This window comes from Mustela nivalis, assembly GCF_964662115.1.
Source record: "Mustela nivalis genome assembly, chromosome: 18".
Taxonomy (NCBI): Eukaryota; Metazoa; Chordata; class Mammalia; order Carnivora; family Mustelidae; genus Mustela; species Mustela nivalis.
In genome coordinates, this window is record NC_139037.1 from 45582427 (window position 1) to 45600253 (window position 17827).

A 17827-nucleotide genomic window follows, 5' to 3' on the forward strand; every position below is an offset into this window, starting at 1 on the left:
AGGCCACCTTCTTCCCTGCCCCCCAGATGTGGATGAGTGTGAGAATCACCTGGCCTGTCCTGGGCAGGAGTGTGTGAACTCACCCGGCTCCTTCCAGTGTAGGGCCTGTCCTGCTGGCCACCACCTGCACCATGGCCGATGCACTGGTGAGACCAAGCCCCAGCTATGACCTTAGGCCTTCATCGTGATCCATACCCTTCTAATCTGGACCTCAGTTCCCTGGACCATGACCCCCAGAGTCTGACTGTGACTCTTGACCTAGATTATGGGCCCTTGACCCGTATTGCAATTCCTGATCTGGACCATGAAACTTGACCGTGAATGTGACATCTAATTCTGTGACCCATAAACCCTCAACTTGGCTGTGACATTTGACTGTAACCATTACCCCTGCTGATAAACACTCCCTACAACCCTGATAAGCAGTTGTAACCCTTTTAAGCCTGACTGTCCCTTTACCCTGAAAGTGACCTGTGACCCCTGAAACTGACTGTGACATTTGACCTAGCCATAACTCCTGCCATAACCTCTGGCTTTCTGTGACCTTTGATCCTGTCTCTCACTGCCCCTGCCCATTCTCAGAATTCCTTCCCTGGGGCCTGATTGGGTTCATGATCCCTGACCAGACCCTGACTAGAGGCAGAATTCTGGACCCTGACTCTCACCCCTGATCCAAATTGGTCTCAGATGCCAATTACTGACTCTGACCCCTGATTCAGCAGAATGCCATCCTGTGCTCCTGGCTTGTAATACCTGGCCTCTTAACCTAATTAATTTCTGACCCCAGTCCTAGTCCAGAGTCCCTCCCTGACTCCAGGATCCTAGCACAGGGAATTCCCAGAAATCCAGATTCACAGGATTATGGTCCCTAGAATCACAGAATCTTGATGTACCCCACTCACTTCTGTCACAGAGCTTTCACCTCCTATCCATCCTGAGACACTACCCACCAACTGCTCAAGACCCCTCAGCCCCAAGGGGATCCTTGCAGTGTCCCTAAACCAGACCTCTTCTGAAACTTGCGTTCCCACAGATGTGGACGAGTGCAGCTCGGGTGCTTCCTGCGGCCCCCATGGCCACTGCACCAACACCGAAGGCTCCTTCCGCTGCAGCTGTGAGCCGGGCTACCGCGCGCCCTCTGGTCGGCCTGGGCCCTGCGCAGGTGGGTAGGGCAGGGGAGAGGGCGGGGAGAGGGCGGAGAGAGGTCGGAGAACTTGGGAATCCTGGGGTCTGCGTTTCTCGGCAAACGCTATTGGAGAGGTGGAAGCTGGTCTGGCAGGTTGTGGGTGGGGCTTGCGGGCGGAGTTGCTCCTTGGGCGACGACCCCCGAATCCCATCTCTCCCTGTACCCTAGATGTGAACGAGTGCCTAGAGGGCGACTTCTGTTTCCCCCACGGCGAGTGCCTCAACACCGACGGCTCCTTTGCCTGCACTTGCGCCCCCGGCTACCGGCCCGGACCCCGTGGAGCCTCTTGCCTCGGTCGGTACCCAGGCTGGGTCTGGACGGGGAAAGGGTGGGCTTACACCAAGAAAATCAGGACTAGGAGAGGGCGGAAGGCGGAGTCTGAATTTTAGGACTGAGGTCGCAAAGCTTCAAAGCCGGGAGTGTGGAGCCTCCTGGTGGCGATCAGGGAGGGGCGAGGTTTGGAGGGAAAGGGGCGGAGTCGGAGTAAGGAGTGCCGTGATTGGAGAGGGCGGGGCCTGAACCCGTCGGAGGGGAGCGGCTTGCAGAGAAAGGAGGAGCCTAAGAGGGGCGGGGCAAGGGGGCAGAGGGGCGGGGCCTGCAATGCTAAGCTGCGGAGGTGGGCGGTGGTTTCGAACGTGGTCCCGCAGACGTGGACGAGTGCAGCGAGGAGGACCTCTGCCAGAGTGGCATCTGTACCAACACCGACGGCTCCTTCGAGTGCGTCTGTCCTCCCGGACATCGCGCTGGCCCAGACCTCGCCTCCTGCCTGGGTGAGAGGCGCCCCCCGCCTGATCCCTGCCCCTTCTCTCCTATTCTCTCCTACCTCTCCTTCTCTCCCATTAGGCTCTCTTCCGCTGCGTCCTCCCTACCCCCCCCCCCCCCCCCCCCCGTCTCTACTGCCTTCCTTAACTCGCTCACCTGTTCTCCTTTGCCTCCGAGACTCCCCTGCTTCCCCCATTTGACTGCTGTGCCTCCTTCCTCAGACGTGGACGAATGCCGCGAGCGGGGCCCTGCCCTGTGTGGGTCCCAGCGTTGTGAGAATTCCCCGGGTTCCTACCGCTGTGTACGAGACTGTGACCCTGGCTACCACGCAGGCCCTGAGGGCACCTGTGACGGTGAGACTACTCTCCTTCCCCACCCCTGCCCCTAGGACAAGTTGCTGGAGTCAGCTCTCTTGGGGACTTGAGGAGGAGCACCCTGCCTTCGGGACTTGAGGGGAGCGAAGAAGCCCCCAGCCTGCGCACTTAACCGTGTCTCATATCTCTGTGGTGGAAATAAACCACCAGTGTGCCCTTGCATTTTCTCGTGGAGGTGAGGTGGGAGGATTGGGGGAGCAAATGAAATGACATGGGCTCTCTGGCTAGCAGACCTCTGATCCGTGGAAGGCTAGTTTCAGGGGATCTCATTCAAATTCCACAAGAATTCATTAAACACCTGTGTGTCAGGCACTGGGGGGTGCAACAGGCATCGAGTCAAACAAAGTCCCTGCCCTCATGGAGCTGACAGGGGATGGGGAGGGGATGGGGAGAAATAGGCAGTAAATACACAAATAGATTCAAGGTTCATTTAGCAAACACTTTGGGGGCACCTACTGAGTGTCAGGCACAGTTCTACACCTTGGGGATACAAGGCTGGGGGGGGAGGTGGCAGGAGCCAGACAGACACAAGTCCCAGCTTGGTGGAGTTTGTAGTCTAGGGAGGTGACAGTTGGTATGCCAAGAGACACATGGATAATATATCAAGTTTAAGAAGGAAAACAGAGCAGGATAGATGGACATAGATGATAGAACAGTAGGGGAAGGGTTGCTAGGAGGGCTCAACCTTGACACTTGAGTGAAGTGAGAGAGGGAGCCATGCAGAGAGTTGAGGGAAAAGTGTTTCTGACGAAGGGAACTGTGAGTGCAAAGGCCCTGTGGTGGGATAGTTTGGACTGTGTGAGAAATGGCAGTAAGAACTTAAAGAGTTTTTAGAAGCTCAGACTCCTAGAATACTAGATTTATAGAGACTTCTCAGCCACGGGAACTGGAAACAGCATCAGGATCTTGTGAATCTGGTCCTGTGACTCCCCTCCCCTCCACCCACGCCACTTTTTTTGCAGATGTTGATGAGTGCCAAGAATATGGCTCAGCAATTTGTGGAGCCCAGCGCTGTGAGAACACTCCTGGCTCCTACCGCTGCACACCAGCCTGTGACCCTGGCTATCAACCCACGCCAGGGGGCGGATGCCAGGGTAGGTGTCGGTCTGGCTTTGGGTGAGATGTGGAGGGGAAGGAAAGTCCAGCAAGGGCCTGACTGTCTGGTGGTTGCAGATGTGGACGAATGCCGGAATCGGTCCTTCTGCGGGGCCCACGCCGTGTGCCAGAACCTGCCCGGCTCCTTCCAGTGCCTCTGTGACCAGGGATATGAAGGGGCCAGGGACGGGCGTCACTGCGTGGGTACGGGGCTCCAGGGGGTGGATGGGTCCAGAGGGTGGGGAAGAGGTTGGTCAGGCCCTGCTCCCCTCTGCAGACCCAAACAGCTCTGAGTTCACATTTGCTGTAAATCAGTATAAACACACACACACTGGGCCTGTGGAACTTAGACTTGGAATATACATTATTTCCATATTGGTCAGGACTCCTTTTGGTTGCAAGCAACAGAAACCTGTTCATTCAGATCTTGTTTGGGGAGGGCTTAAAAAAAATACATGTGTAAAGTGTGTAAAATGCACACTAATCCTAAGTGCACATAAACATTTTCTCTTTTCCCAACATTTTGTGAGGAAAACATCTAAATGTACAGAAAATTGAAAGACCTCTAGAATGAATGTCCACATGCCCATGATCTATATTCCATTATCATTCTTTTATTTACTTTTTGGCTCACCTACCTGTCTGTAATTCATCTTCTCTCTAGGATTGGTTTAAAATTAAATCACAGGCATCAGTACATTTCTCCCTAAATTCTAAAGTATGTATAGCACTAACCAGAGTCCAGTAGGAGTTTCCAGATATTTTCACTCGAGGTTCAATTTACATACAGTGAGTTGCACAAATCCTAGTTTTTTGTGCATATATATATATACATATATATGTGTGTGTGTGTGTGTATTTTTTTTTAAGTGGGCTCCATGCTGAGCCAACGTGGGGCTTGAACTCACGACCCTGAAATCAAGACCTGAACTGAGATCAAGAGTCAGATGCTTAACCGACTGAGCCACCCAGGCACCCTGTGTGCAAATACAATAGGCTTTATTTCTTTGAAGAGAATTAAAATGGTGAAGTCCTAGAAAATGTTTAACTTGGATCCAGGGATTCTAACAAGGCTAGCTGTCTCCTCCTCTCAGCCCTGCTTTCCTCTGTTGTATTTATTTTCAGGCAGACACTTCACAATGACAAAGAAGGCCCTAGCACCTCCAGGCTAACATCCTTAGCTTGGCAACCCCAGTGCTAAAGAGGGAGGCTCATTCTTGATATTCCTAGCAAAAGTCCCAGGACTGGCATTGACTGCCCCAGCTTGGCCACCACCCATCTCTCTGAACCAGAGAAATGCAGTAACCTGGTCGGCCATGCCTGGAACTCAGGTCTACTCGGAGTAGATTTAACCGTACTCAAAAATACATGAGTTGAAAATGGATGAGCAGAAGGCTCCCAAGGGAAATCCAGGGTTTGTCCCCCAAAGAGAAGTAAATGATGGGGTTTGAGTCATTAAAAATACCCATTACATTTGGGTATTTCAGACTTCTAGAGCTTTGGAATCACAGACGTTTACAACCATTGACCCTCTCCTTTGTCTCTTGCTCATAGACGTGAATGAATGTGAAACGCTACAGCGTGTGTGCGGAGCTGCCCTGTGTGAGAATGTTGAAGGCTCCTTCCTCTGTGTCTGTCCTACCAGCCCTGAGGAGTTTGACCCCATGACTGGACGTTGTGTTCCCCCGCGAACTTCTGTTGGTAAGACTGATGCGTCTATTTAACTGATGGATGCAGGGCTCAGAAAAATGATGTGATCTAACCATTCCAGGCACAGACAGCTGCCATGTTAAATGCTGTTTTAAATAACAATAAAAAAAAATCAAAACACATGGGTTAACACGGGTGGTGGGACTCGGTGTCAGCCCTGTCCCTAACTCTACACCAGATTCTTTCATTCAACAAATGTTAACAGGGCATCCACTGCATTTAGGCCCTATTCTAGGTCCTAGAGACACAGTAGTGATGAGGAGATATCACCAGATAGTGACAGCCAGAGAATTCAGGACTGGAAGGAGAAAGCCCAGGCCAGAGGGAACAAGGCTGTGCCAGGGCAAGGGTAGGGGATCATGGGAATCTGGAGGAGGTGCCTACCCCAGCCTGAGATGAAAGTTAGAGACAGCTTCCTATAGGAAGGGAGGTCTGAACTGAGAGCAGTAGGATGAGTAGAAATAAGCCAGGTGAAGTGGGTGAGGGAGGGCATTCTGGGCAGAGGATACAGCAAGGGCAAAGGCCTGGCAAGGCGAGTGAGGACCTGACCTGTTTGAGGATCAAAAATAAGTTCAGGGTGGCATGCTGTACAGAGCAAGGGAAGGGGTGGGGAGAAACGAGGCTACAGAAGGGATGCAGTGCCGGATCACACTGATTTACCATCTTTGGGAGGTTGGCCTTTCTTGAGGGCACTCTGGCACCCACGGGAGGGTTTTGAATGGGAGAGAGGTATAATCAGATTTTAAAACCTCCCTCCAGCTGCCCTGTGAAGGTGGACTGGAGTGGGTGACTAGGGGCTTGGATTCTAGAGAGCAGGTTGGGCCAGGGACCTGGGCAGGAGAGAAGAGGACTAGACCAAGGCAGGGGGCCATGGGAGAGGAAGGGAGGGTGGGTGGCAGAACGCAAGAGGCCCGTGGCCAGGCTGTAGGCTGCCTGGTGGAAGAGAAAGATATGGGGGCGCCTGGGTGGCTCAGTGGGTTAAAGCCTTTGCCTTCGGCTCGGGTCATGATCCCAGGGTCCTGGGATTCAGCCCCACATCGGGGTCTCTGCTCAGCAGGGAGCCTGCTTCCTCCTCTCTGTCTCTGCCTGCCTCACTGCCTACTTGTGATCTCTGTCTGTCAAATAAATAAATAAAAATCTAAAAAAAAAAATAAATAAATAACTAAAAGGGAAGAGAGAGATGTGTCCAGGCCTAAGGCTAGGTCTGGGAAGACTCTGGGGCCTGTTTAGAATGCATTGGATCTGAGGACCCAGGAGGTAAAAAGGAGGCCAGAGACACCCCCCTCCTACTCCCACTTCCCAAACTGCCCCTGGGCCATGGGCCAGACACCCGGCAGGGTGTGAACTGGGGTGGCAAGAGATGGAGAAACAACAGGGAGTGAGAATGGATGAGGACAGATGGGGAGAGGTGTGGAGTTGGGTTCTGCCTCAGTTTCCTCATCTATAATATGGGGGTGGGAGACTCAGCCCACACTGGGCTAAATTAGCCCCTTGCTTCCCTAGGCACATTCCCTGGCCCACAGCCCCAGGCTCCTGCCAGCCCAGGTCTGCCTGCCCGGCCACCTCCACCATCCCCACCCCGCCGGCCCAGCCCACCCAGGCAGGGCCCTGCAGGCAGTGGGCGCCGGGAGTGCTACTTTGATACGGCAGCCCCGGATGCTTGTGACAACATCCTGGCACGGAATGTGACGTGGCAAGAGTGCTGCTGCACCGTGGGTGAGGGCTGGGGCAGCGGCTGCCGCATCCAGCAGTGCCCCAGCACTGAGACAGGTGGGCAGGGGCTACAGGGTGGATGGAGGGCTGAGGGTTTGGGTCGAGAGAGGGGGGCATGGGACTGGGACAGCAGATGCACTGGGACATGGACTGGGGTACTGGGAACTGCACGGGCAAGGGTGAGATGCCAGCCAGGTGGGCATGAGGCCAAGAGGTGAGCACAAAGGCAGGGGGCTTGAAAACTTGGGTGATGAAGGGTGGCCTCCAGGGGCAAGAGTAAGCCCAGGACCCAGGGCAGGGGCTGGGTGTAGCGCATCTGTGCTCAGCCTTGTGTCTGTGTGCAGTGGAGTACCAGTCACTATGCCCCCATGGCCGGGGCTATCTGGCACCAAGTGGAGACCTGAGCCTCCGGAGGGGTAAGGCCAGACTTCAAGCCCCAAATCCCCTTCAACCCCCAGGGCCAGCTCAGTCTCACCGGCTGGTTCTGTTCACCTCTCACCTCTATCTCTCACTGGTTCTCTGTCTCCCCCACTCCCCCACACCCCGTGCTCTCTCTAAACTCCACCTTTCCCTGTCTGTCTACCTCTGGGTCTCTGTCGCCACCTTTCGGTCCCTCTCTTCCCCGGTCAAGCCTCGGAGCCACCCATTCCCCCCATCCAGCCGCCCCCCCCCCCCCCGCCCTGGCCCGCCCCCTTCCCTCGCTTCGTGTGGGGCGCGCCTCTGACCATCCTTCCCGCAGACGTGGACGAGTGCCAGCTCTTCCGAGACCAGGTGTGCAAGAGCGGCGTGTGTGTGAACACGGCCCCGGGCTACTCATGTTACTGCAGCAACGGCTACTACTACCATGCCCAGCGACTGGAGTGCGTCGGTACGAGCCCCCTCCCCTCCCCTCCCCACCTCCCCGACCGTCTACCCCACCAGTCCCTGTCTGGAATGTGGCCACCGCCAGCAGGAAATCTTTCCTAGAGTCTAGACTCCATCTATCACTGTCAACGCGCTGGGCAAGTGGGAAAGGCTTGAGGGCTGCTTCCTAACCACTCCCTCCACGTCTCCCTTAGATAACGACGAGTGCGCAGACGAGGAGCCTGCGTGTGAGGGCGGCAGCTGCGTTAACACCGTGGGTTCTTACCACTGCACCTGCGAGCCCCCGCTGGTGCTGGACGGCTCCCGACGCCGCTGTGTCTCCAACGAGAGCCAGAGCCTCGGTAGCCCCGCCCCCAGACCCGCCCGTCCCGCCCCCACGCTCGGCCTTGCCCCCTCACGCCCCTAACTCTAACCCCATTTCCTCGCGGTGTCTGAGGCTCCTACAGGCCGACTGGCTTGGTGTCCAGGGGTTCTCCCAAAATCAGAGGTCCCAGGGGAGCCTGCCACTGGCTGGCCGTGTGTATCTGCACGTTGATTATAGCCCCGGGGCCCCAGCTTCCTTTCGGCCCACTGGGTGCAACGGCGATTGGTGGCTATGGGGAATTTTATTTCTGTTATGGGACCTGGTTTTACTAAGCGCTGAAGCCGCGCTTCCTGTGATGATTTCCCTGTGTGTCTCTGTCTCTTTCCACCTCTCTGGGCTTTCTGGAATTTCTGCCACTCTCGGGGTCTTTCTAGGTATGTTTCTTTTCATTTCTCTCTTTCCCTCTCTCTGCATCTTCGCTTTCCTGTTTTTCTTGGAGTCTCTGATTCTTGGGATGTATTTGTCTCTATCTCTTTGGGTCCTTTCTTTTTGCCCACTGACCTAAGCTCTCTTCTCCTTCCACATCCTGTTCTTACATTTCCCCCCGCCTCTCACCCCTCAAACACCCTGGGACTCCATTCAAACAATGCTCAGATATAAAAAGCAACTGCCCTTCAGAGGCTGGGCTTGGAGAGAGCCCTCTCAGACCCTACCTCCTCTACGACTGCCTCATTTCAGACCAAGCCCAGGAGCTACCTCAGAGGGCCTCCGGGAGGCAGATCACAGCTAAGGAGAAGCATCTGGTGTTAGGCATCAGGTGGCTGGGTTGCTCCAAGCATTTGGGAGGATCCGATCCTGCCTGTCCCACCCTGATGCACGCTGTCTCTGCCCTCAGATGACAACCTGGGAGTGTGCTGGCAGGAAGTAGGAGCTGACCTCGTGTGTAGTCGCCCTCGGCTGGACCGCCAGGCCACTTACACAGAGTGCTGCTGCCTCTATGGCGAGGCCTGGGGCATGGACTGTGCCCTTTGCCCCGCCCAGGACTCAGGTACTGCCACCTGCCTGGGCCACACCCAGGGGCCGAGACAGCCCATGAGACCCTTCCTTCCAAATCCTCTGCCCTTAGGCCCGACCCCATCATCCTGGCCCACAGACCACAGTGTACTGGACACTCACTTCCAGGTGCCTAAGACCCCAGCACACAATCCCAGAGACCCCCAAAGCTTGGCTCTTAAAACCCCTGAATCCCCCAATCCTGCCCTTGGGAACACAACCCCAGGCCCAAAACCCTGGTCCTTGGTCCTCAGACCTCCAGCTCCCCTGGCTCAGATCCCTTCCTATTCATCCTGGCCCCTCAGGCCCCCCATTCCTGTGACTCCCCAGCTCTGGTCCCTAAAACACCTTCCATCTTATTTCTCTAGGCCCCTAGTCCAAGCTCCCAGGGGTCCCCCCAAATTCCAACACTTGGACCCTGATTCCTACCAGCTGTCCTTAGTACTCTTGATCCCAGCAACTTGGAATCCCAGTCTCAGCCCTCAGCTGCCTAATCCTAGCTCCAGAACCCCTGATCCTGACCGAGAGATCCCAGCCCCCTCCTTTGAAGCCCCTCCCATGCCTCAGCCCCAGGCCCTCCTCACTCCTCTGGGCTCCTCTTTCCACACTAGGACATGAATGGTGGGTGCTGAGGCTAGCCTGGGCTAACCATGAGGCTTTTCCTGTTTACAGATGACTTTGAGGCCCTGTGTAATGTGCTGCGCCCCCCTGCATACGGTCCCCCGCGGCCAGGTGGCTTTGGACTCCCTTACGAATATGGCCCTGACCTAGGTCCACCCTACCCAGGCCTTCCCTATGGGCCTGAACTGTACCCACCAGCCGTGCTACCCTATGACCCCTACCCACCTCCTCCTGGGCCCTTCGCCCGCCGGGAGGCCCCGTACGGAGCACCACCCTTCGACATGCCCGACTTTGAGGATGATGGCGGCCCCTACAGTGACTCTGAGGCTGCCGCGCCACCTGGCCCAGGCAGCCGTTGGCGCTATCGGTCCCGCGACACGCGTGGCTCCTTCCCAGAGCCTGAGGAGTCACCTGAAGGTGGAGGCTATCCTGGTGAGCACTGTGGCCAAGGGATGGAGACTGAAATGGGGAGTTAGGGGTGCAGAGAGATGGAGACAGGGAAGAGGGAGAGAAAGAGCATGAGATCCAGAAACCCAGAGAAGCGGGGGAGGGGGGCTGGGGGGCATTGGCTCAGAGAGATGGGAAAACACAGATACAGTCGGAGAGAGCTACGGAGAGCCATGAAGAAGAGGGACCGAAACACCAGCAGACCAAGAGGTGAGGACCACAGGAGAGCAGAGTGAGGGAAACTTGGCCCCACAGCGCCCCCCAGAGCCCCCGAGCGGGACGCACAGTTTAGAAGAGGATACCTGGACGGGGCGTGGCCCCACGGTGGGGGTTCGAGGGATGGGAGGCTGAGACCATCCCCCACAACAACCCCGGAGTCCCCGCCTTCTCTGCAGGCACCCTGTCTGGGCCCTATGAGGGACTGGAAGCGGAGGAGTGCGGGATCTTGGACGGCTGTGCCCACGGCCGCTGCGTGCGTGTCCCTGAGGGCTTCACCTGCGACTGCTTCAGTGGTTACCGCCTGGACATGACCCGCATGGCCTGCGTCGGTGAGGGGCGGCCAGAGCCAGCCCGCGCCGGGAGAGGGTGGACGCCCTAACTCGAGCGGGGTGGAGGGGAGTCAGAGATGTCAAGGGGTCCGGCCAGATCACAGGAAACAGGAAGGAGCTCCCGCACAGGGATGGGGCTTGCCTGTAGAAACTGAGGTCAGGCTGCGAGGACCTCAGGGGGGCTGGGCTTGAAGCAGGATCGAGGCACCCTGAAGAATCCTGCAGATGCGATCTCCCAGTCATACCTGGGCGATTTGCTTGACCGCTTCGGAGAGCTTCCCTCTTCTCCTCTGTACAATGGCAGTATGAGTCAGGGCTGCCTAGTTTAGGAAGCAGTAAGACAAAGTGGTTATAGACAAGGACGCCGGGGGAATTGGACAGACCTCAGGCTCAGTCTAGCAATGTGTCGTGTGACCCTGGACGGGTCATTGTGTGACCCTGGACGGGTCATTGGCCCTTTAGTTTTTCACATTCAAAAAATGAGCATAGTTGTAGAACGCATTTCATAGAATTGTGACCATCATCAGTACTGATTGACAGTGATACTGAGGCCTGTGTGTAAACCAAGGCTCAGAAAAGAGGACTGAGTGTCCCAAAGACTCACAGCCAAGAAATAGCAGGGGACTGAGAACTCAGACTATGAGAGCTGGCCTGAGAACTCCCTGGGCAGAAAGGGGGCTTGTTGTGTGATATTGGGCAAGGAGCTTTTCCAGGCTGGGCCTCAGTTTGCCCGTATGTCAACGGGATCACGGTACCTACCTCATAGGGTTATTAGGAGGATAAGTACATGTAATGTGCTTTAAACAGTGCCTGGTATAGAGTAAGCATTGGTTGTTGTGATATCATTATCAATATTATTTTCCTAACAAAAACCTAGTGACCTAAGGGCTACCGTCCCCATCTCACAGAACACAAAGCTGAGGCACAGACAGGTTAAGCCACCTGCCCAGGCTTACACAGCCAGCAGGTGGTAGTAGCCACAATCAACTCCAAATAGGGGGCTCAGCATTTCCACTTCTTTGCCTCAGGAGCCCCAGGGGCCAGACAAGTGGGCTACAGGGTCCCGAGGCCTGAGCAGCGCTCCCTGTACCTCCTTCTGCAGACATCAATGAGTGTGATGAAGCTGAGGCGGCCTCCCCGCTCTGTGTCAACGCACGCTGTGTCAACACCGATGGCTCCTTCCGCTGTATCTGCCGCCCAGGATTCGCACCCTCGCACCAGCCGCACCACTGCACTCCTGCCAGGCCACGGGCCTGAGCCTCAGTGGCCCCAGGCCATTTGCTCCACGCCTGAGCACACAGGTCCCTGCCAAGCACCCTCCTGCCCACTTGTGTTCATGAGCAGGGGGTGCCTGAGGGCCAGCAAGGAGGGACACACGAAGAATGAACCGATGGAAAGAGGGATGCCCTTCACTGCTCCTGCCACCCTCAGACCCTCCTACCAACGCTGCAGGGCCCTGGGACTAGCCCATGGGCACCTTCATGTTCCCTCTCCTTTTTATAAAAATTTTCAATTAAAAAACACCTATTTTGTACTTTGTGCTTCTGTCTGCCTATGTATCTTTCTCCTCCTATGTCTGTTTCTCTCTGGCTCTCGTCTTTTCTCTATAACACAGGGACATAGTCTCTGTGTCCGTGTCTTTATTTTTTCCTATCTCTCTAATCTCGGGAGAGATCCCCTCTCCCCACCCCCCCACCCCCGCCATGGGGTCTTGCTCAGAGGGCTCCCTCTTTTCTCAGCTAGAGGGGGCCCTAGATTTCCCCTACTCCCCAAAGTCAAAAGCTATTGTGGGACTTGGGAGGTGGTGGGGGCTGGAGCCCCTGGAGGGATGAATGGAGGAGAACTGGACCTCCAGCTAGGAGCAGGGAGTGGCTGTCCTGGTGGGTGGCCTGTGAAGGGACATGTGGAAGTGACAATGAGCTGTGTGTGTTATGCTGAAGTGTCCCGCACAGGCCTCCCTACCCCCAGTGACCCCTGCCTACTTTCTGGCCATGATGGTGTTAGTGGTGATGGTGGTGGCTGGGAGAGTCCAAAATTCTTCCCACAAAAAGAGCCCTGGCAAATCATAAGCTAAGGGTACAGGGAATGGTTGGGAGTGGAAGGGTTCATTGACACCGAAACAAAACAGAACGGAAGTCTCTGTGTGAGTCATTCTTCACCCACGTAGCAGTGTTAGGGTCTTTTTTTTTTTTAAGATTTTTATTTATTTATTTGGGACAGAGAGAGGTGGGGAGGGGCAGAGGGAGAAGCAGACTACGCACTGAGCACAGAGCCTGGTGTGGGGCTCAACCTCAGAACCCTGGGATCATGACCCAAGTTGAAGGCAGACATTTAACTGACTGAGCTGGGCTGGCGGGGGGGGGGGGGGGGGGGTGGATGGGGTTAGCAATCCATTCTGGGATAGCAGAGGCGCTGGTAGAGGGGTCAGGACCCAGCTGGGGTAAGATCAGAGGCTGTGGATGCCCAGAGAATGCACCTGACCCAGTCTGAGAGAACATCAGGGAAGGCTTCCTGGAGGAAGAGATAGGGTTCCAAACAGTCTGTGTTGGGGGTTTATAGGTTCCTTTGAGAATCCATTGAAGCTCTGAACATTCACAGAAGAGAAACAAACAAACGTAGGCAATTTCCATATTGTCCTTCCCTCGGGCACCTCTGTCTGGAAGCCCACGTTCATCCCATTTTTTCCCATGACCACCTTGCGGTATAAATGTCCCAGGAATGGGGACAGCGGTGGCCAACAGTGCTGGAAAACTTTGAGGTCGAATTCCAGCTTCCCTCTCATTCCACCCCCCGGGGTCCGGACGGTGTATCGAGGATCTAGCCTTTATCCTGCCTGTATCCCGCTCACTAATCCTCAGAACCAGCGCTATGAGGCCCTTGGCACAAATCGGGGACCAACGCGTTCTCGTTTGGAATGTCCGGAGGAAAACAGTCCGGGTGGTCAAGGCGTTCAAGGGACGAGCGCCCCCGCGCCCCCTGACGGTCACTGAGCGCCGATGCACCCCAAGCCGTTCGTGCCCCCTGGTGGCCGGTGCTCTCACAATCCTCAGTAAACATGGCCAGTTCCAGCCTTTGGTCTAGGGACTGGGGGTCGTGACCCAAATAGCGTCTGGTATAATGATTAAACTCTTCATTAAACTTCAGACCTGATTTTTTAAAGTGTACACGAATTGTAAGGTTTGAAATTCATTGCAACTCCAAATTGCAAAGTATTACTATTAAAACAATATAAAGAATGCATAAATTGCAAATTAGTGGAAGGAAAAGAAAGGCAAAAAATAGGTAAGACAAAACCAAGCCGAATATGCAGCTAGCCACTTCAAAGAAGCCTACATTAGAGGTGGGGACAACAGAATCACAAAATAAGATGGCAGAAGTCAATAAAATACATCGCTAATCATATACCAAAAAGTGTATTCTGCATCTAAACATTTCTGGCTACCTCCACTGCTTCTACCCACTCTATCCCTCTTCCCCGTCCTGCCTCTGCCCCTGGGCTCTCTTCCCTCACACAGTTAGTGGGACTCTGAATACCCAAGTCAGATCAGGTTCCTCCCCTGCTCAGAAACTTCCCTCGGCCCCATTTCACTCCGAGTAAAAGCTAGACTCACCACTGCCGCCCTTACGACTGGGCACCATTGGCTTCCTTCACACTGTCTGACCTAATCTATCCACCCCACCTTCCTTGCTTGCTCCTCTCTAGCCCCGCCTATCTCCTTGTTGGTCCTCTAAAATACCAAACATGTTCTCACCTTGGGACCTTTGCACTAACTGTTCTGTCTGCCTGGAGAACTCTTTCCCTTTGGCTTACTCCCTCATTCCCAACGGAGAGGGGATAAATAAAGTAGGTATAGTCACACAGGGGGATCCACAGTGAGAATGACTTCAGTTGGCGAAAACTCACCCCGCTGTACAGTTATAGATTGTACTGTTTTGCATGTGTGTCTACTTAAATAGACGATTTAAAAAAAAAAATGAAATGAACCTCCTTCTTCCCACCGCCCAGCTTAGGAAGCAGGCCATTTTCAGCTCTCAGGCCTTTCTCTCCCACTACCAGAACTCTTAAATCCACACACCTGCCCGCCGTCTCAGTTCCACCCCCGACCCCCTAGCACCACCCTCCGATTTGCTAAGCCCATCTCCCTGTGCAGGTTCAAGGCAGGCCCCGCAGAGAACTCTGGGGAGTCAGGGCTGGCCAGCACGTAGCTGGAGGTGCGAACTGGAGGGATGCAGCTTCTGGAGGGAGCCAGGGACCAGGAGGTAAGTTTTCTGCGAAGCCATCGTCCTAACTCCTTGGCTGGGGGCGGGACGGGGGTGGGTGGGTTTGGAGGGCGCCCCCTAGTGTTCAGAGCCCTGTGTCCGGAAGATGGGACTCAGAGCTGTGCCTTTACTGTAAAGTAGCCATTGGAAATGCAACCAACTTCTTTGTACGCGTTCTCTCTCTCTCTCTCTCTCTCTCTTTGTGTCTCCCTCCCTCCCAATCTCGCTCTCGTCGAAAAGGAAAAAAACTCAGTTATTTACATAAAACTTTATTACATCAGACTGTAACCAAAGGACCCAAGTTCAAACTTTGAATCTTGCCATAAATTTTGAATAATTAATAGTGCTTTTTTTTTCTTTTTTGTACTGTAATGTTTATTTTTAAATGCTTTTTCTACTGGCATGATTTTATATATATGAGGTTCAAGAAAAGAAAATGTTCACTCTGCATTTTTTGTGGCCATTAATATTGTTTGTTTCATTTTCCAATTATTACTGGAAATAATTTTGTCATATAGGGCACAAGGGCACTTGGCAGGCCTCTGTGATATCCTTTTGGATATCACGCAGGGTGTGGTGTGATTTAGGAATGGGGGAGGAGGAGCGGGTTCCAGGGGAAACAAGGGAAGGCTGTAGGCCAGGCTGGGGCCCAGGTGGCACAGGCACTGGGGTCCCCGCCTGCTGAGAGTCTCATCAACAGCGGGAACCACAGAACACAGTGTCTGGTTGGCTTCGGGGAGAGAAAGGGGAGGGGCCAAAGAGTGCAGGCTGATCTGGACCAGATGACTCAGTCTAGGGGGCTGTGATTAAAGAAGGGAGAGTAGGTCAGACCACCCCAGTCCCCCATCTCCCGTCACTGAGATCTTCCTAAGAACCCTCCTAACTCACTGGGTCCTCAGAGCACCCACCTTACTGATGGGAAACTGAGGCCCAGAGAGAGGAAGGCCCCAAGCTGGAGAGAGTGGGGACAGGAGCCCAGGTCTCCTACCTAACCCCATGGTTGGAAATCTTATTAAGTTCAGGGTTTAAATCACCTCTGATTATTGCTTTCTCTTCCATTAGGAAAAAAAAGAGTATAGAAACATAAAAACCAAACACACTTGACTACAAAACCCAGGGGCATTTTGGAGTAGAAGTGCCCCAAATCCTGCTTCTGATGGTCATTAACATGACTCTGAGGTTGTCAAAACTCATAGAACTGTACACACACGCACACACACACACTCACTTGATTTTCACTGTGTGTAAATAAGAATATAAAAACAAACAAACAAAAAAACAAGAACAGGAGTGTGACTCTTGACCTTGGGGTCCTGTGTTCGGACCCCACCTTGGGGAGTAGAACTCGTTCAAACAACAACAACAACAATTAAGAACAAGTACAATGAATGTAGCCAGAATAAGGATTGGCTGTAAGAAATGTATTGGAGTGCCTGGTTGGCTCAGCTAGAAGAGCAAGCTACTCTTGATCATGGGGTCCAGTATTTGAGCCCCACTTTAGGGGCAGAGATTACTAAAAACAAATAAATAAACTTTTAAAAACATGTTAATTTTGTTAGATGTGATTAGGTGTTGTAGCTATGTAAGGAAATATACCCCTCCCCTTTTTCGATGCTCATTGTATCATTTAAATGAATGTGATGTCTGGGTTTTTTTGATTTTTTTTTTTTTTTGTTTTTTAAGTATTGGAAATAATGGGGAGGGGGAAGAAGATGAAATGGCAGAATGTTGATGGTTCTTGAAGCTGGGTGATGGGCCGGTGTGGGTTTACTGTCTCTCTGTTTTTGTTTTGTTTTGTTTTGTTTTATCTGCAGATGTTCATGATCTCAGTTACAATTTTGAAAAATAAAGAAGAGTTTCAGGGCACCTGGCTGGCTCAGTTTGTGGAGAGAGAAGCTCTCGATCTTGGGGTTGTGAATTCCAGCCCCACCTTGAGTGTAGAGATTACTTAAAAATAAAACCTTAAATATAATAATAGTTAGCATTTCTTTCTTTCTTTCTTTCTTTTAAATATTTTATTTATTTATTTGACAGAGAGAGAGACCACAAGTAGGCAGAGAAGCAGGCAGAGAGAGAGGAAGGGAAACAGGCTCCCCCCTGAGCAGAGAGCCAGATGCGGGGCTCCATCCCAGGATTCTGAGATCATGACCTGAGCCAAAGGCAGAGGCTTTAACCCACTGAGCCACCCAGGTGCCCCAATAGTTAACATTTCTTAAAAAAAAAAAAAAGTTTGCTGTCCCTTAAGCAGAGTTTGGAAAATATAGAAAACTAAAAAGACAAAGATCCATTGCCTGCAAACCCCATGACACTATTGTGGTTAACAGGTTAATGTATTTTCATTGAGTCTTTTCTATTTTATTCAGGCTATAAGAAAATGTGTGTGTGTGTGTCTGTGTTTTACATAACTCTGTGAGCGAATTGTTTATACAGTCCTACTTTTTCCCTTCTTAAAACGTAAGCTGTTCCCCTGTTAAAACATCTTTGTATAAACACAATTTCTAATGTTTGCACAATGTTTACTCAACGAGGCAGCGTTGCCAGATATTGAAGCTGTTTCCAATTTCCTCCCATTATAAATAATGCCGCGATCCACATCCTTGTACGTCCCAGAAGTGGGATTCCTGGGCCAAAGGGTGCGGACTCTGGCAGCTCCGTCTGAATCTCGGTAGAGTTTCTGCCTGACCCGAAGCTGAAATGACCTCATTCGGTTACACTGACATCTCACTGCTATTTGTTATTTCCTAAAGGTTTGATTCATGACTCAGGTTCATGAAAGGATGTCTTTTTTTCCACTTGCAGGAAACAGAAATCCATTCACACTAGTTTATGTCAAAAGGGGGTTGTATCAGTCAGCAAGGAAAGCGGAACAGTCAGCTTGGACTGTCTCGCT

General features: G+C 53.0%; 1 protein-coding gene across 7 annotated transcripts in view; it reads left to right on the forward strand.

Annotated features, from left to right (window-relative positions):
* The window catches only part of LTBP4 (latent transforming growth factor beta binding protein 4), a 28192-nt gene extending 15981 nt beyond the window's left edge, over positions 1-12211 (forward strand). For 5 of the 7 annotated variants that reach the window (XM_082709289.1, XM_082709285.1, XM_082709287.1 and 2 more), the window contains 16 exons: positions 27-146; positions 1034-1162; positions 1355-1480; positions 1834-1956; positions 2170-2301; positions 3285-3416; positions 3496-3621; positions 4972-5118; positions 6631-6897; positions 7185-7256; positions 7580-7708; positions 7899-8045; positions 8904-9056; positions 9734-10114; positions 10525-10677; positions 11780-12211. In XM_082709289.1, coding sequence (XP_082565415.1) covers positions 27-146; positions 1034-1162; positions 1355-1480; positions 1834-1956; positions 2170-2301; positions 3285-3416; positions 3496-3621; positions 4972-5118; positions 6631-6897; positions 7185-7256; positions 7580-7708; positions 7899-8045; positions 8904-9056; positions 9734-10114; positions 10525-10677; positions 11780-11934 — 2492 coding nt within the window. In that variant the 3' untranslated portion in view covers positions 11935-12211. The remainder of the gene's footprint in view (positions 1-26; positions 147-1033; positions 1163-1354; positions 1481-1833; positions 1957-2169; positions 2302-3284; positions 3417-3495; positions 3622-4971; positions 5119-6630; positions 6898-7184; positions 7257-7579; positions 7709-7898; positions 8046-8903; positions 9057-9733; positions 10115-10524; positions 10678-11779) is intronic. The other 2 variants (XM_082709286.1, XM_082709288.1) reach the window with 2 other exon arrangements.
* Positions 12212-17827: the final 5616 nt, after the last annotated feature.